At 41.5% G+C, this 25,749-nt stretch overlaps 1 protein-coding gene across 6 annotated transcripts in view; it reads right to left on the reverse strand.

Moving 5' to 3' along the window:
• Positions 1-25,749, reverse strand: part of slc20a2 (solute carrier family 20 member 2) — a 40,961-nt gene that overhangs the window by 7,470 nt on the left and 7,742 nt on the right. For 4 of the 6 annotated variants that reach the window (XR_003832801.1, XM_029439683.1, XM_029439679.1 and 1 more), the window contains exons 2-8: positions 9,687-10,256; positions 6,913-7,053; positions 6,238-6,323; positions 3,335-3,431; positions 2,941-3,060; positions 1,362-1,595; positions 27-663 (exon numbers count right to left, since the gene is read on the reverse strand). Coding sequence is in view for 5 of the 6 variants with exons in the window: in XM_029439683.1 (XP_029295543.1) it covers positions 27-663; positions 1,362-1,595; positions 2,941-3,060; positions 3,335-3,431; positions 6,238-6,323; positions 6,913-7,053; positions 9,687-9,975 (1,604 nt within the window). In the remaining variant the exon portion in view is untranslated. Of the gene's footprint in view, positions 1-26; positions 664-1,361; positions 1,596-2,940; positions 3,061-3,334; positions 3,432-6,237; positions 6,324-6,912; positions 7,054-9,686; positions 10,257-17,023; positions 17,186-18,732; positions 18,936-25,749 lie in introns of those variants that run through there. The other 2 variants (XM_029439680.1, XM_029439681.1) reach the window with 2 other exon arrangements.

Raw genomic sequence — 25,749 nt, forward strand, 5'->3', positions numbered from 1 at the left:
GTCCTGTGAGCAGCAGGAGGCAGCACCTGACATCGTTGCCTCCGTGTGCGAAAGAGCCGAAGCAGGCGGTGAGGATCTGCAGGAAGTGGAAAAGCAGGAACACCTCAGGCTTATCCTTCTCCTCGTGATCCTCCTCGGCCAAGTCGTCCAGAGGCACGGGAGCAGGAGCCCCGTCTTCATCCATCCCCTCCAGCTCTGTGGCCAGCTTCATCTCCACCCCACCCTCCTCTGCCTCAATCTCAGCCTCCGCCACAGCGTTACAGTACGATGAGTAGCTATCGTAGCGTACCCTCTTCTTGGTGTAGGACACGCTGTTGCTCCGGCCGCCTACCTCTCCAACAAGCTTTTCACTGTCATCGCGTGACTCTGAGCGAATGAGCGGCTGGACGGGCATGCCGCATATAGCTGCTGTGTAGCAGGTGTAGCTGTTGTTGCGTCGCAGCAGGCGGTAATTGTTGTCTGGCGGGCCGGAGTTGGAGCCTGAGCGATCGCTGTCATCCATGCGGCCCAGGTGGATTTTGTGAAGCAGATCTTTATACAGACCTGAGTCCTTGTGCACCGTGTGGTACACCTGGCCATCGCTGCGCATGTGGCCATCGAAGCTGAAGCTGCCATTAGAGATGGGGGACTTGAGGCAGCCGTTGGTCATCGAGTGGGTCCGTCCTGAAGGAGAGAAGATGAAGAAGTGGGTGTAGATACACAACGTTTACGAGTTAAGTAGTATTCAATGGCAGCATATTTACAGTGTATTTCTCTAAATGTATAGAAACTGGGATGGAGACTTTAGAGAGGCTGGATTTTTACATTTGGCACGTTAAGTCAAAGAGGGATCCATGAGGAACTAGACATGAAGCCATTTCTGTAGAGTTCAGTTCATTCAATTTAAAAGATAATACTGTGTGTAAACATATTATTTTTTTGTTATAATGTTGTCTTGTACATTTTATATTTATTGTAATTTATATTTATTTAAAGTCACAAGACAAATTGAGCAACTGTAAAGAAGAAAACAACAGAAACAGCACCTTGAGAAGGGCAGGATGGCTGTAAAGGTTTAGAAAATAAAGCTAGAAACGTTTTACCGGAGAAGAGTTAAGTGACCTGTTTTTTTATGGAGTCGCATTAAAACAGTAATTTCAATCACCATTGACGTTTCACTTCTACCCAATTTCCTGCACTCTCAAAATTCCCATTAATACGGCAACAGCCACAGCTCCTCTCCTCGTACACGCAGAATACACAACAAACAGTTTCCATTCATAGTTTTTGCCCTTCACGAACAGTTGAAGTGATCTACCGGCACAGCTCAAATCAATGCCGCCTTTAAAAAATATATACCGGTATATATATTCCGCTTTTACCGTATACCCTGCCGTTTGGCAGGACATTGCCTCCATTAGCCAGGTTGGCGAGCTCTCCACTGGACTCTCTGATGCTCCGATCACTGCTGCTGCCGGTGAGCGGCAACACGGCCTCGTCGGTGCCCTTGGCCCCTGGTAGCTCCTTAAAGACGGGGCTCTCCTCCTCCTCTTCAGGGATCTTGTCCAGACTCTCATCAGAGATTCTGGATAGAGCCTGCTCCTTCTTTAGACGACCTGGAGGAAGTCAAGCAATGGAGGGTTTAGTTAAGAGGAAGACAGAATATCACCACCAGATGGAAGTTTGAGCCATCCTTAACAATGCTAACACAGTTTACAGGGCCTTGAATACAAACTATAAGGAAATGACCATAACTATATTTACATGTCAGGCTGATATTCTAATATGTCTGAGTGATTATTTACAGTATGAAAGGGACATTATTATTTCCAATTATGGCAGGCTGATGAAATCAGCTCAAGAGTTTCACAAGTCAATCACTGATTTGGCACTTATTTTCAATATAATCTTTCTCTGCATGTTTTGTTGAAACTGTATTGTTACTCTGCACCAATATCAATAAAGATCAATTCAAACAGCCTGCTTCATGTTGAAAAAGAGAAAACTATGCAGCAACATTCCACAAACACAAGTACTGGGATCAGCTGATCCAAACTAATCCCAGTGCTGACTGACGTGATGCCACACAACTCCTCAAAACACAAACTCAGCCACTTCACTTTAACGGATGCAGCAATATCCAGCTTAGGAGCGATAATATCACCTGCAATCCTCACAGGCATTCAGAGGTCACGACTCGCTGAGCAACAGGTCAAGTCGGCCGTCGTGTGCAGGGGCGGAAAGTTTGAGAAAACTATCACTATTTTAATCCTCAATGTGGATGTTTCCACAATAATAGCTCTTCTGGAATTCAGTTAAAAATCTATAAATCCAGTAAAACAGTTTTATATTATCCTTAATTATTATTTTTATTTTCAGCATTCATCATGTCTTAAATATACAAGCATCTCAGACTTAGCTTAGTCTTTGGATTGTTGCAATAAACATAAGTTCTTATTTATCCTGCATGACATTAAGTTAAACTTAACAGACAGGCTGCCTTGCTTATGTCCACCAGTCTCTCAGATATTCCACCGACTGCTCTTTCCACTGTTTTATTTAATGTGTCGTGTGTTTTAAAGCGTCGTCTGCTGTGCAGCAGGCGGATTTTCCCATTAGGGAAACAATTCCTAACGTTGATCTGAAAACTTTCTACACTGCAGGCGATGATCTTAACCCCTTGCATCTGGCCAAGCAGCTATACGCCTAGAAACAAAATCTAAGTGTGTAAGGAAATCAACAGGAGCACTACACAGAGTTCACAGGGTTTCTTTGGTGGCTTTAGTGTCTCTGGCAGACGCAAACGAGAAAAAACATCTCCTGGCATCCCTTGTTTGGTGTCGGAGCACAGAGTGTGCAAGCGGAGGCTCGGGCTCTGTTGTTAGGCCCGGGTCAGAGTGCTGGGCTTTCAGATGGCGTGAGAAAGACTGGACACACACACACACACACAGAGATACCTACTTGCTATTTTCCTCCTCATCCATGGGCAGACTAAAAACCAGACCAGAGCTGCACAGACCAGCGACTCAACTAAAGTGATGAGGAAGATGGACCACACCGGTAGCATCTCCAACCCAAGCACTGCAATTAAAACACACACACACACACACACACACACACACACACACACACACACAGAGAAAGACGTGTAAGAAAATAACATTTTGCAAGTAGTTTCAAAGTATTATAATCTACTTATACTCTCGTCACACCTTTAAAAGGAATTTTGAGCAAGCACACGACATTGGCATCATCACAGATGGAGACTGAGATGGTAATTTGATTGTACATCAGCGTCAGACTGAATTAACAGAGATAGGAGCTCTATTAGGAAAAACTGCCGGTCAGCACTTACCAGGGGCTCCAGTGTACAAGATGGAGAATGTGTTGATCCCAATAGTGGTGGCATAGAAGAGGGGCAGCGCTCGCAGGCCATTAGGGACAGAGTCATCCTGTGGAGCGAACACACAGACGTCCGTGATAAGATGATGAAAGGGTTCAAACGTATGTGATAAGTCACTCCTAGCGACTTTTAGTTTAATTTCATGGTGATGTGATCATACTTTGTCATCGGTAAAGATAATGATTGCATGAAATTTGTCATTAAAAAACGGAATGTCTTTTTTTATACGCATGACTTATTCTGACATTTTATAGACAAATATTTATAGAAAAAAAAGTAAGGCCAATCATTTGACAATGAAAATATCCATTACTATCTGTGTACAGCATCCCTATCAGTTTATTGATGTCGACTGCATATAGGGCCCAGTCCTACTTATGCTGTTTTAATTTTAAGCATTCTTATCGGTCTTAACTTTAATTTCCTTCGTGATGACCAACCTGCCATATTAGCAGCTCTACATCATGTCAAAGTGTCCCAGAGGAAGACAATAAACATTCTCACTTATTATACATCAAAAGGTACTAGCTTTAAAGGTTCAATATGTAAGATAAGCCTTAAAACAATGAACTAACATTATGAACAGAGTGTGAAGAGGTAACAGTGTTGACGTTGTGTCAAAGACATCTATGTGTTGTGTTGCAGAGATATCTACTGGAGTTAGCATGCTAACTGTCAGTTCAGCCCGTAACGTCTGGGATGAATAGTGAGTCACTGTAGCTCCAATCTGCGCTCAGCACAGAGGGAGAAGAAGTGTGACTGCCTGACTCGGGGCTGGTCAGCATTACGTCCATGATCCCTGCACGTTTTGATAGTTTGTTTTGATTAAAGTGGCAGAAACGAAGAAGGACTCGCAGCATCGCCTTGTTCCCACATCTGCCAGGAGGCTGGCAGTAGAGTGTGCGAGAGAGACGGACAGATCTCCTGTTAGCAGTGAGGGTGCTGGGATATACGCTGCCCGGAGCCAAGCCAACATACAAACTATCAACACGTAACGTTACGCGGACCGTAGAGCCTCCAGAGCCGCAGTAAACACACAGATATCTAAGCCCCTCGGGAATATTATAAGAATATAATATTATAAGAGTTATTAACATTATATTATTACATTACAGTTCATTTAGCTGACGAGCTTTGTAGCGAAAAGTGCAAACAATCATGAGGATACAACTCCGAACAGCAAGCAATCTTGCAAGTACAATAGCTTCAAAGAGGTGCAATGGTTTTAACATCGGCTCTCAAGAGTTTCTGCAGTGACTAAAGAATACACAGTAAATATATCAACACTAGAAGAGCGAGCTATAGCTGGAGAACACAATACATAATATAAAGAACACACTATAATACCCTAAAACTTAGAATACAATAAATGTGACAAACTCTTACAACTAAAATATAAACAGGTTAACAAACTAAAGTTGTTTTTGAATAACTGATGATGAATTTAGATTGTATGGACCCAGTTCAGAGGTGAAATACTGCCCCCTGTGTATTTGGAGCAGGTGGCTCAATGATCAAAATGATGTGTGAGTATCAAGTGTAAACAGGGCCATCATTCATTAACAAGTTCACCTACAGGCGCCCAACAACAGGAACACAGAAAGGTACAACTCTCTGCAGACCACTGATCAGCCTTTTTGCCGTGTTTACTTCATGTCTTGTTGTTGTTGCAATGTCGACTCAACAGTTTGTTACATACTGCTGACTTCTAACAAAACCACAACTTTCTATTAAGGTCAGAAGTTCAGTTCGTGGAAATAATGAAAGCAGATGATGAGGTAAAACAGTTAACTCTTGCTCAATGTGTGGTTTATCACTGAGGAGTCACCGACCTGCTGAGGTTGAGTCTCACATCTACAAACTAAACTATTGTCTTGAAAAGCAACATATTTTGACACGTATAAATATATTAGAACGATTAACTATTCCTGACACAAATAGCCTGCAGAGGATGGCTCATACATAGTCCTGCAGTCGTGTCCTCAGGAGGCTCTACGACACTTTTCTCTTCCTGGTCTGCCAGAGATTGCATAACAGATCTGCGTGTGTTGGCTGTGCTGAAGTTCTTTGAACATGTTTGTGTGTACACGTGTAGCTCTGCGTCTAGATTCTAGTATGTAAACTCGTAGACCAACGACCAAATCTGATTCTCATAAAACATTTAGTATTAAAGCTTAAATTAACCTACATGTTTATAAGATTCAAATATAAGTATGGTTCATTTTATCAGGTTTTTTTATTTATTTTGTCTAGTTAGTCAAATGTCCTTGACAGCTTTTATCACATTTGGTCAACATTATTAACGTTTCAGTTGACTACAAGTCTGGTCTTATCTTAGTCAAAGAAACCCGTCACTATTTTAAAAATAGTTTCAGTCAAAGAAAACTGTTGACATCTGATTAAATTGAACATTTCAGTCAATGGCCAAATATAACCTTGTTTCTTTCTCCCAAGCCCTGTGTTGTCATTGTTTATCTTTCACATCAGTGAGTTACTCCGAGCCCTCCTGCTCTGCTCGCGGTGTGCCGTCGGTGTAGTTGTGATACGCCGCAGCACAGAAAACACCGCTGCATTGAAAATATTATATTTCTGTCAAAGAAAATGAATATTTTTGGTAAAGTTGTTATCTTTTAAACTACATTTTAGTCATGTTAATAAAGTCCAGTGTTTAATGACGTCGGTGCCGTATCAACATCGTCTTGCCTTAAAAAAGGTTGCCAACATATTTAGTCATAGCCTTCGTTGACAAAATGACCACTGCAAATAAGAAATATGCATAAATTCAATGAGGAGGGATTTGTGCTTATTTGCGTTTGTGTGTGAGTAAGTACAACAGTAGAACAATGTGAGCCCACCTTTTTGAGGATGAAGTGTCGGATGAGCAAGAAGAGGAGTCCAGACATGAGTCCAGAGAGCAGGGGGGAGATGAACCACGATGACACTGGAGAGCGAGGAGACAACGTCATCAGAAAAGCGCAGACTACAATCCTCCATTGATCGGCTATCGTCAGGCAGAGATGATCGAGTGATACAGCTCTCCGTTTGCTCCCGTTTTTCTTCCAACACGGGTCGTCTTCTGATCTTCATTTACTTCAGTCATTTCCCAGAATGACTTTCTTAACTCTTAAGGAACAGGTATGACCTTTTTGAATAAAGCTGTGGTTTAAACATGCAGGGGAAGGAAGCAATAGCCCGAGTTGTTTTCCTCTCGCTGAGATAAAGAGTTTATTTATTATTAAGTATGTCTCGTTACTGCATTGCATGCTGGTCTATTGACTCTTAATAGTGCAGAAATTGGTAACTCTGCCGCTTCATATATCGATTGCTCGCTGCGTAAAGTGGTGGTGTAAAAACAAACTAATGATTACTGTTAATGTTTTGCGGAGCGAAAAACCTTTCTGAAGTCAAACTCCACTGTAGCTGAATTGGAAATATCTCAGTGTGGTGATATTCCATTGATATTTTGTCACTTTCAAATGTAAACATTGTAAACAGACACACACTGGTCTCAAACAGCCCATAGCCATTACCAATCTTGACAAGCTGCATCCACTGTACGCCCTTGGTGCCGATGGCCACCATGGAGAAGCCGATGGTGGCGCCAACAATGCAGTGAGTCCCAGAGATGGGCAGTTTGAGGAAGGAGGCGATGAGCTGCCAGACGGCTGACCCTGTGATCAAAACAGACACATAAATCATTTTTCAGGCATTTCCCTCATTAATTTCATCAAAAGTTTTGGAACAAAGTAGTGCACGCTGTAAACTAGAGAAATAATATCACATCACTTATTGCATCATAGTGTCATTTCTGAGCTCAATAATGTAAAGTAGTGAGATTGTAAATGTAAAGTAGATTGTTCTACGGTTTGTTTCCCTTACTGGTTTGAAGAATTTTTCCAAACTAGATTATGAGAGCATGTGGTATATTAAGTGCTGTTTGAAATTCAAAAGTATAGCTTAGGTTTGTATTGCTTGTAAAGGTTGGAACCTGTATTTTAAATTTCACTATAATCTGAAAACTGCAGACACATTATCCTCCACCAGCACAGACCAGTTGAAAAAGTTGGGGGAAAAAAACAACAAAACCCTGAACATGTATACTATAAACATTATCTTAAAAAACCTTGAAACTAAAAGAGATTAAACAGTGCTTTTAATTTAAGGAGATTATATATCTTTGACAAAGACTATTAAAAAACATTTTTTAGATACACCTGTAGACAGGAGCTCATAATGACAAAAAGATAGGAGTAGTTCATTTATCAAAAATAAAATCCCATAGAGTCTGTGAACACAATCTTGTCCCACAGGTCAATTTATTTGAATAGGAATTCAGTATCTCATTGTCAGGCTGGGACGTTTAACAAAGCCCTAAAATAAGAAATGGACAGCACGCATGCACGCACGCCACACGGGAATCCCCTGTGCATAATGTCGCCTTATTTATCACAGTTTCCCCGCAGTCACTCTGTCATTAAAACCGCATTGTCTCAGCGGGAGCCTCATTGTTCTGCACCAGTCATTGACTGAGGTAATCTACTGTTGGTGTGTAAAGCTACTGTTGATACACAACAGTTCTGGCTTGCGCTTCACTGTAAATGTGTTTGGATGTGTCGGACAGGCAGGCTTTTCTCTGGAAATGTTTAAGTGCTGAAATGTTGATTAACATTAGTACCATTTCACATTAGGTTTAGCTGAAAATACATCAAACTTTTTTCGGGAAGGTGCTTTTAAACGTTGCAAGGACAAAACAAATGTTATGAATCATAAATCTCATAAATCCAATAAAGCAAAGTGGTTTTCAAAACAAGGGCAGATGTTCTTCAGATCAACTTTAACTGACTACAGTACAATAAAACCTAAAGTTAAAACTTAAGTTATGTCATTTAGCAGTTTAATTTTAGTTTGTGAGAAAAACAGTTAGGGGCACAAATAGGTTAGATGAACACAAAAACATTTTCAATTTGGGGAAACCTCAAACTTGTTACATGTAGTCTGAAGTGTTAAAATAAATTACTAGTAATTGTGGATAGCAGAGGGAATGGCAGAGCCTGCCTTACGATGACTGAATACGATCATTTATATATAGAAATACATGTTCACAACCTCTTGATATATCTTAGGGCTGCATCTAATAATTATTTTCATTATGAGATTATCTGATGTTTTGAGCATGTTCAAAATTACCGGACGTACCCGACGTGTGGCTTCATAAGATATGCAGACGTTACGTTACGTTACGTTAGACATACGTGAATAGGGAATACGTACCTACGTGAATACCTACGTGAATAACTACGTGACTACGTTAGAGGTACGTTAGATATAGGCTACGTCGGCTGACGGTGAACCCTACAGCCAGTTTATTGATAACGAGTGGATAACCTATTCCTACCCTATGTTAAGATGATGCCTGACGACGGAGTAACTTATTAAACGTGTTTCTACAGTACAGCTAGCGTTCAGCATGTTAGCCGTTCTCCAGCATCAGCATGACGTGAACCAGATGGCACTTTTCCAGCTCCGTTGGCCAGACGCTCTGATACGTTTTAAATAGGTAAGTGATACGCTATCAATGTTTGACATATGTATAATAATCTGTTATGTATTCGTTATGTATACGTCAGCTACAACACCGCTGTGGAAAAGTTGGACGTATTTGGACTTTGAGCTACTTTTCATATACGCCGGCATGTTTCTGCCAAACAGATCTGTGTGACGGGGCCGTATGTTTGGCGTGTTCGGCGTATCGTCTGCGTCCTTCAAACGATCACAATTTACCCTTAATTTATATCAACCTATTGCCGATATTTCGTATGCGCCGGCATACGTTTCTGTCATACGGATATGTGTATACGAATAATGCATTTATTCCTTATTAGTGCGACACATAAGCAGAAACTACAAGACTCCCTGGATAAAGGCTGCAACCAACGTTTATGTACATTATCGATTAATCTGCCTATTGTTTATTTTGTTTGACCGTGTGAAAGTGTTTTGTCTATAATATCTTGTAAAATTCAGAAAGAATGGCTGCTATGATTTACGGCATTTTCAAATGACTTGTTTGGTCCATCGCACAGTCCAAAACCCAAATATATTCAGTTTGTTATTCATGTGACAAAGAAAAGCAGCAAATCCTTACAAATCCTATCCTTATAAAGCTAAAAGCAGAGAATGTTTGGCATTTTGAAAGTGACTGAATTGATTAATCAATTGTCAAAACATGTCTGTTGAACAACTAATTGAATAATTGACTGATAATTTCAGCTCCACGCTGGATGTAAAATTTAGTCCAACTTACCGACCATGGCGCTGACCTCCCCTGCCATTAGTACGGGCACTGTTTCGTTGTACAGGTGGACATCTATGATGCCCTTTCGAATCGTCTCACCCACTTTGGCCCCCAGCAGCATTGAGCCCAGTGTCTCAAAGATGGATGCCAGGATGCAGGCTTGCTTCAACGTGACCACACCGGACCCCACTGCTGTGCCAAAAGAATTGGCCACATCATTGGCACCCACTGAAAAGGCCAGTACGAAGGCAATGATGAAGCCAAGGATCACCATCCACAGATACGCATCCATATCCATCTTGATATGATTTCACGGGGGAAAAATCCAAGCGGAGAAAAACAAAAATAGCTTATTCTTTTCTTTTATTAAAAAAAGAAGTGCTCCGTGCGCTTTTAGCGGAGGACTTAAGGTAAGTCCACTCCTTTTCTTCGTCCCCTGGGTATAAAGAGTTCGAGGGGAGAAGCACAGCCGTTAACTAAGCGTTTGGAGCTCAGTCCAAAGATTGGAGACTAGTGATGGTGGGTGCAGGGAGCATTCCATAGCTTAGTGTGAGACGGTCCGTGTGCACGATCCTTCACCTGCCAGAGAAACGAGAGAGGAGAGATAGAAACAGATTAGTGTCATAACCCATGATTACTCTTTTTCAACAGCAGCTACATCTGACAACACCTCCCTGTGACCCTCTGACTAAAACACAGAGGGGAGGAACCGAGGGAGAGGAGGGAGTTCATGAAGAAAAGAACAGAGACTCAGGATGGATGATGACGATGCAGAACTGGCTTTAATGAAACGAGGAGAAAGCTGAGGACATCTCAGATAGCCACATTAGGACATTACGGTCTGCACTTCAAAGAAATCAAATCAGACCTTTCAGAGGGCCTGCTGTTAGCACTGACACTATAAAAAGACCACAGTATCCAGAGTGAGATGTGTGAGAGTACACTGTTAACACCTTATCCCCAACACAACCGTTTTGCCACACAGCCAGATAGCCTTTGACAGGAATTTATAATTTAGTTTCTATATTAGTCCACTGGAACATCTCAACGACTATCACCTTCATGTCTAACACAGACATGCTAAAACTGATAATATGCAGAATTACCAATGATATTAAATGTGTTTAAATCACAATATTGTAGCACTTCCTGAAATGCCTAATATTTGATCACGCTGATATTACTGAAATACAAATGTGAACCAAGAGACCGTTTCACTGATGGCTGTTTGTGGGGAAAATTGCATTACCCTTTCTAATCTTTGCCCTTTCAGCTTCAGCATAGCTGCTACGGTGCTGGGCGACAGTCAAGGTACACACAAGTTTTGTAACAAGCTTTGGAGAACAAGTTCAAACTAAAATCGAAGGTTTTGCTGCAGTACAAAATAAAAAAAAACTCTGCAATGCAGTAAGAACATCAGCAGTGAGGATTTACTGCTGCGAGAGGTGGGAACAGTCCACAACACTGCACTTTTGGGGCCCAAGTAAGTAAACTGATAATATAGTCGAGAACATTTAACTTCCCTGTATCAGGTTGTTTCTTTTGTAACATCGTAGTTGCAGCCCTGCTAAAATAAGAGCTGTGGTTGTAAGGTGAGCTCGGCCCTTATTGAGTTCATCTGATAGAAAGTGGATCCTATCAGATCCGCTGGAACAACAGGCAAACAGCTTCCCACGTCCCTGTAAAGTTCCATGCTTCAGAAAGAGATGATGAGGCCACCAACACTGAGGCCTCTGGGGGTTCCTGAGAAACCTCTATGCCACAAATGACTTGGTCTGGATTATTTCTCCTCTTTTTCTGTTGTCTATGCCACAGAATCAAAGTCATTTCATAGGGGTTAATGGCAGCACATTTCTTTCTGTGGTTAAGCCGATTGTTAATGGGGAGCAATAAATGTAAACAGCTTGCAGGCCGGACTCGCACATTCCCTCGGCATGAACCGACTGTGTGCTCCTCGTCGCGTGGGGGGGGGGGGGGGGGGGGCGATAGCTCTTTTCTAAATAGCCTGCGGCATGTTATGGCTCCCTCCTCCCGACCAAGAGCTCCATCTGGAGCAGTTGAGGTCACGTACTTTCATCCTTTATCCTTTTATTGAACCGCAACAGACCCGTAAAGAGATGGCAATAATTGGTCTCTTGATCAGGTAAGACCTCTGTAATATCCGGATCTCGTACCTAAAGTGACACCTTGGAAATGCTTGGAGTGTCATTAGTTGAAAATCTTATTTTACTCTTTTATTCACTCTCCAGAGAGAGATCAGAGCGCAAGATCAGAGTGAGGGGTCAGCGCTCCTGGACTTAAAGATTCAGTCTTCAGACAAGAGGCTTGAGACTCCTGGACTAACAGTCAATAAACTGAAGTCATGAAATCCTGTCTATCGGGACAATTGCTACTAAAAAGGTAGGCATGGGTGGTATGTATTTTTTCATACCTTCCTGACATTTCACCGGGGTATACGGTATACGAAAAAACACAACATCTTTTTTTTATTAAAAACAATTTCAGTGCTTAGGCCCAAGCAGGGAGTCAACTCAAAATTGCAAATAATACCTTTGGGATTTCTAAATACCCTGGTATACCGTAATACCGTCCCAGCCTACTAAAAGGTTATCCAAGTTAATCATTCATGACCAAATATAACAATAAAATCCTAAGTAGGATCTCTAAAAAATTAATTCTTTCCCTAAGTGCTTCATGTCAGGTATAGTTGCTTAAGTAGACTGATTTATCAGAAACATTAAAATACCATTTCATTAAGTCTGCACCAATATGCTGGAATTTAAAGGCTTTTGAGACTAACCCTAAATATTTTTTATACCTCGATTCATAATCTGGTCGTTTGAAGTGTACTTTTTATTAAAACCTCTAACATTTTTGAAAAGTGCTATATAATACAGATGTGTACATATATATATAAGTGCTATATAAATACACATTTTACAGTCAGTGCATTGACAGTAGTAGACCTTGAAGGGCTAACAAGACGCTGTGGAACACCTCCGTCACCAGATGACCTCGCAGTCAAACATGGCTCTCTACAAAGCTCAACTCCACAGAGGAAACGGTCAAACACGACACCGGAGAACGCAGAGAGTACATTGTTCAAGTGTGTGTGTGTGTCCAAGTGTGAGTAGGAGGAAAGATGCGCAAGAGTGACTCGACTGTGGGCGTGATCACACGTACCAGGCCTTTTTTAATCAGGTCTACAATCTTCTAAACAGGGAAACTCAACATGACAGCTGCAGCTGACGCTTTGTCCCTTCTGTAAGAGCTCGTTGTGTTGTAACACATGAACACCAGCTCACATGCTGATACTCCCAGTTGCGCACATAAAAACTATTTTTTCCAGGGCGAAGTAGTCTGTGGAGTCCTCTTATTGACTGCTGTGCTACACAGGAGATAAAAACTGTTTCTCAGTCCTAGTTTAAGAAAAAGAAAAAACGATGTGCTCCAGCTTTAAAAGCCTTTATCACTGTGACAGGATATAGTCAACATATAAAGTGAAACTAAAATGACTGCAGACAAAGCCGTATGTAGTACACTGTCAACGTTCACCCTATAATCTGTGAAGTGTTTTATTCAAAAAAATGTTCTTTGTAGAGGAAAATAACAGGGTTTTGATATGGATCTACTAAAGCTCAAGTGCCTCAAGAATAACAGGCTAAACTTAACTCAACGCGTGTGGGTACATCTTCTCTGCATTAAAGCCATCCTAACTATTATAGAGGCAGTGGCCTCCACAGTGCAGCCCATGAGGGGCCAAATACAAGCCTCCCTCAATGGCAATGGCAGGAGTACTCGTAATATTTAGAAAGTCATTTGTTGCCATTTTGGAAAATACACTTATTTGCTTTCTTGCTCGGAGTTAGACGAGCAGATTGATACCACTCTCATATCGGCACGGTGAATGTGAAACTACAGCCGGTAGCAGGTTAGCTTAGCTTAGCATGAAGGCTGGAAACAGCTAGCCTGGCTTTTTCCAAAGCTAAGATAAGAAAACCGGCTGCTGGATGCAACTTCATATTTACTGTACATATAAGAGGAGTGATATCCATCTTCCCATCTAGTGCAGGGAAAAGACACACTACACAAGAATCAAGAAGATTTTGGGCTAATTCTCTTCTTCCGACAATAGTCAGAAAGGCCCTGATGTTTTGATGGTTCTAAAGATTATCTCGCCAGATATTCCTGTGGTTCGAGGTATGTTAAGAAGATATTTTACATCCACCAACCTGCTCGGGAGTCTATCCGGGCTCCGATATCCTGTTGTGTGTGGGGATCCCAGTGGACGGTCGAAATTGATCATTACATGACGTTATGTGCGAGGTCTCTCACATTTTCAACTTCTGTTAAGATTTGATAAATCTTTTAGTCTGGGGCAGCCTCAACTCTGGGCTACAAAGTGAATATTTCCCCAAGATATAAAACTAGTCATTTAAATATGAATGTTGTCTGGGACGACAGGTTACCTAGCAGGTGCTTTGGTTACCTATGAAGATAACATCTAAACAAATGGAAATATAAGCCTATGTGCACATTACAAAATCGATTATAAATAATAAAGCCCTCAAACTTTTGTCTTGCCCCATGCTCTCTCATGACATGACACACAGCTAAGCCTCGGGGTGCACGTAGCGGCACCTCCTCATGATGTGGAGACTGCCGAGACAGAGCAAGAACATCAGCTTTTTCTTGGACATCCCTGTCATGTGCAGTACACCACTCACGCACAAACCTATGGACATCATCCAAGCTGCTAAATACAGGCAGGCTGCATTCATATCCAGGCTGCGAGACAGTGTCTTCAAAAAGAAGGAATCCTCCAAACTGTTGCCAAAAGTTTAAAAAGAATATCTACCGCACGTTTTGAACGTGGATAACTCAGCCTGGGAATGTTCGTACATCTTACATATGAAGAGGTATATGACCTTTATGTCCTTGAATAGCTAATCCTGCCATGACTTGCTCCATATTGATTGTACATACAGCAAACATTCAGAGAACACAGTATGCGCCAGGTACAGTTTCAGAGTCATGTGTGTGATGTAAGCTAAACAGAGCTTTTATGAAATGCATTTCTTGCCAATAGATTGGCTATATCATCTTCAGTATGTTAGAGGAGTCCTCGCCACCTCAGGCTGCACAATCAAGCTGTGTGGCTTGTGAGCTAAATGAATGATTCATTAGGACCTTGAAAAGAAGATTATGTTGAAAGCAAAACTATAGAAGAGTATACTGCATAAAGAAATGGGTTGCATAAAATGTTATGCAACCTGTGTGAAGGTTATTTTTTCAACTGGATGAGAATGATCAACATGGTTATGTTGCTGTTTTGCTGAAAATGAAATGAAACAGTAAAATGCTGAATTTAATTTAAAAAGCAATTGTTACTCCTGGAGGGAAGGAATGACTTGTCTGCTAAATAAAATAATTTAGGAAAGACTCACTCGAGGGACAAAGTTTAAAAGCTGGTGACGTTGATATGTAGTTAACATTTAGACATGCACACATTTCATACCAGCTGCTTTCACAACTGCACAAAAAGAAATGTTCATGGTTAATTATCATTTCTAATACACAACAAAAAGGTTTACTTTAAAGTCCATATGGAATTAAAATATTAGTCCTGCATCAGAGAGCCTTGCACATATTAGATGATCTCCAAGGGGCTGCAGCTCAGGTTAATCTGACTTTATCAGTCTGAAGGATTCTGGATCACAACAGGACGAGAGGGAGTTAAAAAAAACTGAAAATATTCAGCTATGATTAAGGTTTGAAACAATTAAAAAAACATCAGCCTACAGTGAAATACAGCTTTGCCAAATCCCTCCCCTTCAGGTGAATCTTATATAACGTTGTGCACTAAAGTGTCTCGACTGCTGTCCAAGGTGCTGAACCTGAGACCACCAGGCATGTGGGAGCTGTCCGCATTGATTGCTGTTATTCACACTGATATACTTAAAGACACCATGAGATGTCCATGAGTTGACTTTATGCAAGAAGCACATCTGGCAATATTTTAGTGTGGGTATCTTGGATTATACTGCCCGAGTGATTTCCGACACTTATGACAGGATTTTAATTGACAATTTATCATGACATTGTTTGGGTCTCGTTAAAATGAAGGAATGCAGCTACCACTTTTGGAAACATTTCCAGGGACTCCAGAAAATGGGAGATTGATGGAGCAATTTAGAATATTGAGGTGACGTTTCTTTTTTATAAGCATATGTAACTATGTTTTTGAAACTTTATACATCTCATTATTCCCAACATTTCTTAATCAGCTTCATGAGATTTTCTAATTTTGCCAATTTTTTGGTGTTAGTATAATACAAACATTACTATCTAGAGGTGGCTGTTGCTCAGGAAGTAGAGCAGATTGTCCACTAATTACTGCCGGTTCACCTCTCTGCTCCTTCTGTCCACATGTGGTGTAAGTCAACACTGGACCTCAAATTGACAAATACAAAGTAAAGCAATTTGTACGGTAAAGTAGAAAACCACTATTTACTAAATGCCATCCGTTCACCATCTCATACTCAGCTTGAAATAAACCACTGTCCCTTCTAAAAAGATCCCCCAAATAAAAACCCTTGAAAGTGGCACTCTCTGAGGCAACATGCTCTTGAGGATTATTTCTGGCAGACACATTTTCTTCCTGTGGGTGCCAGGTGGCAAAACACAACACACGAGGGCACTGACACAAAAAACACAACGTGGGGAAGACTGAATTAGGTCTTCAAGTTATTTATGCTGAAATATTTCATCAGGATGTCGAGAGGACACATTTAAGATGCATAAATGTGGAGAATATAAAAATAAATAAAAATAAACTGAAGAGAATCTCAACTATCCAGCTGCAACCTGAACATTTTACCTGTTACCTCTGGAAGCATGTGTTGTGTTGTGTGCCATGACTGTGAAGAAAAACTTACAGTGATCATTCAACGCTGTACCGTGCTCATTAATCTGCCTGAGATGCCACTGCACCACAGCCCCAGCTGCTGCAAAACACTGTGTCACGAGCTACAGTCTGCATTGACACACGGCTGCACTATCCAAGCGCTGATTCAAAAAGCCCCCCTTCCTCCTCTCATCAACTAACCCTTCATCTCTAGGCACATGCCGAAAGGACGAGAGAACATACATGCAGCGTCAGATGATGACTCATAGCAGCATCATAACTTCGCTGGCTAATTGATACACCTGAAGCATACACAACTGCAGTCCGTGCCTCCAAGGACACAGTCCTGCAGTTGTCCTCTACCAGATGGCTTATAAAGTTAAGAGGTATGGATAAGACGGAAAACAGGCAAGTAGGCCTGTAAATCAACTCGACTCACCTTCATGTCTCCTCACATCAGTGGAGGGTGAGATAGTGGAGGAGATTAATGAATACCAAAGACAGAAATAACAGTATTTGGGAAGAGAAACACAGATTGAACAATGGTAGGCTGAAAAAGAAATGGACCGGGAATTAAAGCCGGTGGGTGAGAATGTGATATGACGGGAAATAAAATTATGAGGAGAGAGTGGAAGAGCACAGCTGATGGAAGGAGAGGAAGAGTGAAAGGAAGCAGAGGCTTAGTGAGAAATCAGCAGGTTGTGGTGGTGTTGCAGGAGAGAGAAGGAGCGAGCGAGCGAGAGCCGAGCAGCCAGCTGAGTCTAGACTGCCTCTTAAAGGAAAGTATCCGCATTCACAGCACAAGCCAGCCAATGATAAATGTCGGTGAGAGAGGTTTGCCGCTGACTGGCTGTCTGTGTGCAGAGAGGATGGACAGATAGAGATGAGGCAGCCAATGACTGCGGAGGAGGATGAAAGAACGAGGGGGAGATGAGAGGACGCTGTGTTGAAAAGCATGCCGACGGATCAAGGGCATTCGGTACACATTTACTCTGGTCAATATGAAATGCACATTTTGGCACCGAAATACTGATATGATCAGGAGGAACGCAACATTGCGAGCTCTGGGTTACATAATCATCTACGGTGCTTGTTACTGCATATGATGAAATGAGCAGAGCCACTTTGGGACATTTTTCTTGGTAACACAGAGGCCCGTCACACAAGTGCACACACTATCTCAACACTGTTACTTGGCTGCGATCCACCCATCACTTTAGCTGCCTTTCTCTCTCTGCCACAATTGTCCCATTCAAAGACATGCTGAACAGTATGTCTTTATGTGACTTGCTTTCGGCAGGCAGAGACAGCTTTTGACACAATGAAGAGTGCGGACAAGAGTCACTGCAGGCTCAGAGCTGAGCCAGAGTCCACTTCTCTTCAGCAGTTCAACAGTAGAATGGCAAGAAATGTCCTACACACTACTGTGTATTAAAAAGGTCACATATCATGAAAAACGTTCTTTTTCAGTGCTTGTGCACATCCATTTGGGTCCATCTGGAGTGCCTACCAACCCACAAACTGGGAAATAAGAAAACTCTGTTTGGCTTGTTGAATCCCATGTTTTGTTTTCGGGCTGCCTCGGTCACAAAACGTGGGATTCAACAAGCCAAACAGATTTTCTCACTTTCCTATGTTACATGCAGGCTCATTAGAATATACCGCCGCGCCATATTTTTCTTGCAAGCTAATCAGTCAGACTGGGCTTTGTAGGGAGGGGGGCTTAAAGAGACACGTTGCTAAAGCCGAGGGAGAATATACAAACAGTAGGAGAAGAATAATGTGTATTTTGAACATTAAAGCATGTAAACATGTTCTCGTAGAAACCCAACATTCAAGTATGATCCTGAAAATTAACTGTATATGTCTCCTTTAACGAGCCTTTCTAGAACTAGTCTAAGAGAGATGAGGCAGGAGAAGTAAGTGAGTTAAAGCTTTCTCACAGGTTTTTGTTCTAAACCATGATTGCAGCACACTATTCTGGACTTTTTAAATGGTTATGACATCTGTATAAAAGTTTCTCAAACTTAAAATAAATAAACTGTCTGGCTCAACCACAAACTACCCACTTCACACACATTCTGTAAGTCTTACAGTTTCTTGCTTGACCTCCACACAATCTTTGTACTGTTTAAACCATATACTCACACTCATTACTCACGTACACCACTGAAGTAAAGACCATGTCTGGTGCCACTGGGAAGTTCAGGTCCTGTTGCCTTTGTTCTCACATACTGTGAAAGTACTAGAATGGGACGGATAAATTCATTTGTCCAGTACCACTCAGAGGTCTGATCTGGCTTTCTGCTCTATCATCTCTCGCTCATTCTCTCCCTTTCTGTCCCCCAACTGGCCCTGCCTGCTAAAAAGCTGATCTGCGTCAGCTGCACCTGCTGCCTCTGACTCTGTGCTTCGCAGTAGGGAGGCGCTCTCTCCTAGAACCAAAACACACACATAGTGTGTACAGTATTGCGATCAGTCAGCCTCCATGATCACGACGGGGGTCGCTTAAGAATGACAACAACAGCGTGCATGACTGTGTAGAGCATGTCACCCTCAACGCTGACTTCAAAGACACACAAAGACACACACACACACACACACACACACACAACACACTTCTATTTTCTCTCCACCGCCGTGGGTCTGCATTGCAGCACTAAGTCAGGTTGTCAAGAAGCAAGTAACTGTGGTAATCCTTCAGATTGCTTCTGACGGCCATTACAAGCACACAGGCAATCAGTCAAAAACTGATGCGGGTCTGCAGCTATATCATTCGTTTTCAGAACACTTTTAGAGACGAGCTATCATCTTAGGAGGACTCCTCGCCATCACTTAAGTCGCAAGGCAAAACCGACACGATCCTTCATGTGAATCAAAATGAACTCTTAACCTAATGCTTTATGAATTTTATTTTCCCTTCATAGCTTAGGTTTGACTCAAGAAGCATGTGGTGCCTATTTTAGTTTCAAATGTAATTTTGGTTGTCAAATGTGTACTTGTACTTTTATGTTTGGAAACACTGGATTTAAATATTAGCCTAGAATATCTGAGTATATTTAAAACTTGATGATTAAATAGATTGATGAACAGGCTTTGTGTCATCGGCACTCCCTCACCACCAACGACAAATGTAAACAACAGCCAACAGTCACGCCGAGTTAACCATCTCCATCCATTTAACCATTTTACACAGATGTATACTGTGAATTCACAGACAACACTCGGTGCTGTGTGAGACTTTGCCACTCAATCGTCTTCTTCCAGTGGCACCAGACATGGTCTTTGCCAGTGTTGGTGTTAATAGTGCGGTTGCCGAGCTACTTTCTTCAATTGAGTTTCAAAGAGACGACAGAATCAGAGAAACGTCAGTCTCAAACCACATAGACTGAACACGTATCTGAGCCTTTAGCAACACTAAAGCCGGCCGTGTTACAACAGCAAACAATCGAGCCCCCCCTCTGGCTGCCAGTGTTGAGTAAGCCTTATGTTTAAATACTCTTGTAAGGTCAGCTCTCTCTGGTTTCACTGGAGACTGTGCATGGGTTTGACTGCCTCACCCTAAAATGGCAAAGTGACTGCTCTCTGTTTGAGTGTATGTACAACCTGTTTTAAATAACAAAAACTGTGCTTACAGTTTTTACTTTGTGTTTTTTTTAATAACGGGTCCATAAAAGTAGACCTATTTAAAGCATTACAACGAGAGTAATATAAGAAAATATGAAAAATACACACACGAGTGAACATTTAAAAATACATCATTTCAACGTTAGCTAGTCAAATAAATCTGGGCTTTGAGATGATTCTCTAGAAACGTCCAGCTGAGCGTGCGCACACACCAAATCACACATGCATAAAAAAACACAAGGGTTAAAAGAGCAGCATCGCAAAGGATGTAGTTCCCAAAATAAAGCTTTTAGAAACTATTAATCACCTCTGAGAATAAACCATGCTCACAACAGGGATTCTAATTGACCAATCAACATGTGCCTCAAAGATGAATACAGAGCCAACTACTTTATTACCAACAGTAAGGGGGCCGTTTTGTTGGCTAGCTTTCACATCACAGGACTACAGACACAATTAGGCCTTGTACATACCAACACTAGCGGCTTTTTGAGGTTGCAGTCTGGCTTTCTTCTCTCTCAACCATCTGCCTCCATGTTCTTGAGTGTAGGAGTCATCTTACCCTTGACCCTCTCTCTGTTTTCCTCACCCCACTCCCACCCTTCAGCTTCAGCCCGGACAGTTCCAGTTCTCTTTCACGAATCAGCGTAGGTGCCCAATGGCAACGACTGCCCCCTTCACCCCTGTTGCTTCCTCATTTGATTTCCCCTCCTGATCTTTCCTCATGTTAGGTGTGAACGCAGAGAAATTTACTCGCAAAGCACTGTGAGGACTTCCAACTTGCCAACCTCTTTCTCGACTGCTGAGATTGGTAATCTAATGTTTGCATGCTCTGCGGTATTAAAATGTATTACTGGGGCAAAGTGGGTGCTGGAATTAGTGAGTGCAGAAAACACATCACAAAAAGATCAAGAAATTCTATGAGACTGGAGAGGTACAAACATGGCTAATGATGTTTTAGGCTACGTCCACATTAATGGGGTTTAATACAACTCGTCTTCTCCAATATGGCCTTCCATCGACCTTACACTGCCGACTGACCAATTAAATCCTGAAAGTGTCCTCTTCAGAGGAGATCAAAAAATGCAGACATATCACTATCATGTGATTATCTTATGGAGTTACTTGAACTATTTGAGAAAAAGAAAACTAATTAATTACAAAATACATTCTGAGGTGCTCTGCTGTGTATTGTACTTTGTTCAATTTAAATACAGGTATTTTCTTTTCCATCAAAACATGTGTTACATAGTATATTAGCAGTATGGGAAACATTCTACAAAGTGCTATCGTACTAAAGGTGGAACAGCAGTTGGCAAAAGGTTAAATAATTAGACACATAAATATAGTTTAAAGTATCTGCTTTGCTCGCCTAATATGCGTTTGTGGGCCCATTTAATTAAAAGGAGAAATAATTCAGCAGGTAATGAAAGAAAGTATTCTGATACACCACCTGTGGATATTATTCAAATATAGTATACTATGAAAATGCATGTTTGTTTCTATTAATTAATTAAATAATATGAATTATTATTAATTTATTAATGTTAGTTTCTATTAACTACAGTATCACGGACATTTGTGACCATGGCAGACGAAGAGAGAGAGAGCGCAAGAGAGCGAGAGCAAGAGAGCGAGAGCAAGAGAGCGAGAGCGAGAGAACGAGAGAGAACGCCCCTCCTAAGCTGGATCTAGTGGCCTGTGCCCTCCTGCTCTTAATCCTGGCTTCCAGCACATGACCCAGCTAACAGTATTATGGAGTGCTTTGATTAGACCTGCTGCTGTGCGCATGTAGTGGGAGACGTGGCCGCGGTGGGGGACACACTGTCCCTTAGCTCTGCCACCACTTTGCAGGAATGCACCGACACATACCTGTGCACGCACGCACACACACACGCACACCCACACGCACACACACCACACACACACACACACCCACACACACACACTGTATTAACTGTACGTTTAACGTCTGCGTTCAGTTTACACACAGCGGAAGAAATAACACGAGGCTGGCTGGATTAGGCCGAGTCATTGAGTCAGTGGATTAACCCAGCACTGTTATTCTAAGTGAAAACTAAGAGTACTGCAGAAAAACGTGCTGCTAGCATTAGCCGCGGCTGATATGCCGCAGAACGAGCTGCAAGAATGGCACTTAGAGCGATCACAACAGGGAGGGGACTTTCACATGACGACTTCAGCAGTGGGCCTTAATCGCATCAAGGGGTCTTGCAAGGGAGACATTACGAACCGATGGAAGAAACAATCTCAACCGATTTTTAAGTTTGCAATCGATAGAAAAAAAACAACCCTTACAAGGGTTAGGTATTGAACGTAAGTCCTGAATTGTGTCCATATCACAAAGTATCAAAACTGTCAAAAAGAGTTGGCACTGTATTTGTGGTCAGATTTCCTCATTTGAATCTTATCTTTGTTTATTTTAAAAACAAATGTACCACTTTTCTTATCTGTGCTCTTACAACATCATGAAATACGGAGGGGAATAAAACTGGTCAGATTTGAAAACAATACTGCAAAACTGTTGGGGAATTCAGCACAGCATGTCTTCGCTGCAGGAGAAGACGTGTATGTTGTATTCGCTCTAGGGAAGATGTACATGATGTACCTAAGAATATATCAACACAAAAACAGAAATTCTAATTCTCCTTAGGCCAGATATGGGAATTTGCCAGAGAAGCTCGATTCAACATGAAGATTTTTAAGCCATTGAGGATATTGTGTTGTGCAACAGCCGGGTCCAGGCTAGCTGAGAGATTTCTGAACTACAAAAAACTCAGCTTCACTCCCAAAAGATTGACGAAGATAGAAACAGAACAGTCCACAGGCAGGTTTCCGGACGCTGAACAAATCTGTGCACCAACAAAATCACAATCTTGAATTGTAAACCGAGTAGAAACATTGCCTGGCAGGAGAGTTAGATCCATGCTGCTACTACTGCTACTACTACTTCTGAAGCATGAATGAGTTAATCTTAAAATGACACACTGTGTGACCCGTGTTATCTATCACATGTTTGCCAGTAGTGTTGCACACTTATAGCACGCACACACGGTCCTTTTCAACTCTAAAAGGACAAGTACTGATTTTACCATTTGTTTGGCGAGTTTGCAAATCAAGTTACAACCCGACTCGACTTATTCTACAAGTTAAACTAAATATGTGCGTCTTCCAAATGCAGTATTCAAAAAGTGACAACAAGAAGATCATTGAATGTATTATTCCTCTTGTGCTGTCACTTAACTGAAATGCTTGCCTACAATAAACCGCCAGTTCAGACTATTACAAAACATGTTTTAATACAGTGCAGTGACTCCAGGGAAGAGATATTTTTGGGTTAAGCATCATTTGAGGCTGTGTGTGGCATGTGCTACTTTCTTTGTGTCTGAGTGCTGTCGCAGCATGCTCAACGCTGAAGGAAACTCAACGTGACAAGTGGTCTGCTGGTGTTCCGGTGATGGAGGGTAAATGAGGAGGAGGCTGGGTTTGCCTGGGTCACCTCTAATCCTGTTAGGATAAATAATTTCCTTCAGACTTTTCCACCCATCGCCTCAAATCAGAACATGGTCTTGCCCCACCAGGAGGGGGCACAGTGAAACTCGTTTTGTTTCATGTGCCAGTAGAATTCTAAATGCATGGTGTTTGCTATAAATGCTATTTAAAGCACTCCATGTACAGTATTTGCCACAGCAAGAGATTACTGCTGTCCTTTAGTTTGTCTTACTGCACTCTCCTGTGAGCTGTAGGCTGCAGTTGTTTTCCTTGAAAACTTGCCGAGATAAACAGCTGCCTCTACGAAAGTAATTCACCATTTTAAATATATTGTATATTTTATTTTCTCCACGACAGGACTTTATAAAGACCCGATCATTGGCGCTGTATGAAACATAGTTGCATTATAGCAGAACAGACTTTAAAGAGCTCACTTTGCGTCTCTAGGTAGATGCATCTTCTCTAGATAAAGCTGCTGTAAAACCAACAGTAGCTGCTTCAGACTGTCGTAAAAGTAATCAGTGGGTTCAGCCATTGATTTGAGGAATTTATCAAACTGATTGTGATTTATATTGCCATTTATATTTATAATGTTTTCTATTAATTAAACTACAAACGTGTATTTGTGGTGTACATAAACAACAAACAAAGTCAACTTCTAAGTAAAACTGCCTAGTTTTCTTTAGACAGTTTGACCACTTTAGCATATTTATTAAAATAGTTAATGAAATGTAATCCCAACATTCAAAAATGGCTTTATATTAGTTGATAAATTGTTTATTTGGCCACTTTGATTAATAATGACAAATGACCGCTTGTAAGTCACATTTGACAATGCGTTGATAACTGACAGCGGCTTTAGCTGCTTAAGCTAACATTAGCTTCACAGACTGACAAGGACGTACTGATTCACAGCCCCTAACCCTGGAGGTCTGGAGCGCAGATATTTTAAAAGGTGTTGAACAATGACATGATGTGCTTGGAAGTTTAACTGGGAGATTCAGACATCTCTGTCCATCAGCTGTCTGTGCCCACAACTGCCCAGCTACATGATCGCTTTATGTACAAAAAGACAAACCGCTATGTTGGTCTTTTATGAACAACAGCAACACAAGCCTGAAGCGTTATTTCACCTCCTTAAAACTTTCACTTTGCAGCTTAATAAGACACGGGTAATTGTGCATGCACTCCTACACATTTCAATATAATAATGTTTTTTTTATTTTTTATTGTTCAGCCCTAGGCAACAGGAAACATTGTTGACAAGTGTGTCGCCTTCTCAGTATTACTGGGTGGTGTTATTATTATTTTTTTTGGGGGGGGGGGACATTATGAACTGTTCAGTGCTGGGAACCCTAGAGATGTTTGATAGTATTTAATCCTTGTCTCCCATAGTTCAATGGCCTGACATTTCCCTTAAAAAAAGCATCTTTGCTCAGGGATAGGACCGTTTATTCTGCACACTCCACTTTCAGTGTTTTCCCCGGGGTTTCTTGTAGATGTATTTTTGGTACCAGTGCATTCTTTTTTTCAAGCTCCGTTTCAACATTGTGCACATTTCTCAGTTTAGACTATCAGAGATCTAATGATGGCCAATTATTCAATTTACCATTATTAAAAAGGAGGGCATCGAGACCTTTATTAGAGAACTTATCATATCCTCTACTCAGTTTGAATACCCGGATTAATTCTCTTTAAAAAGCAAACTATTGTCCTCTAGTGCCGTATTAGGCAGTCTCAGCTTGTTAAGCGTAATGACATGATTCAGTGCAGTCATCATACAATTTGTGATTACAATAGTAGTTTCTCAACACTGCACAATTAAATGTCTCATAGGTGAAATCAAAGACATCATTTACTTTATAATCCTGCAGTTCATTCGTGTGTGAACTTTCAATACCAAATGTAAAAAATTGAAAGCCTGTCAGCAAAGAAAGGTATTACAGTACGGACGTGCAGGAGCGCTGAGGGTGCTTACGGGTTTTATTTCTGATTGGGAAGCCAACTAGACTGTCACATGACATGTCA

The sequence above is a fragment of the Cottoperca gobio genome, chromosome 9 (assembly GCF_900634415.1).
Source record: "Cottoperca gobio chromosome 9, fCotGob3.1, whole genome shotgun sequence".
NCBI classification, from domain to species: Eukaryota; Metazoa; Chordata; class Actinopteri; order Perciformes; family Bovichtidae; genus Cottoperca; species Cottoperca gobio.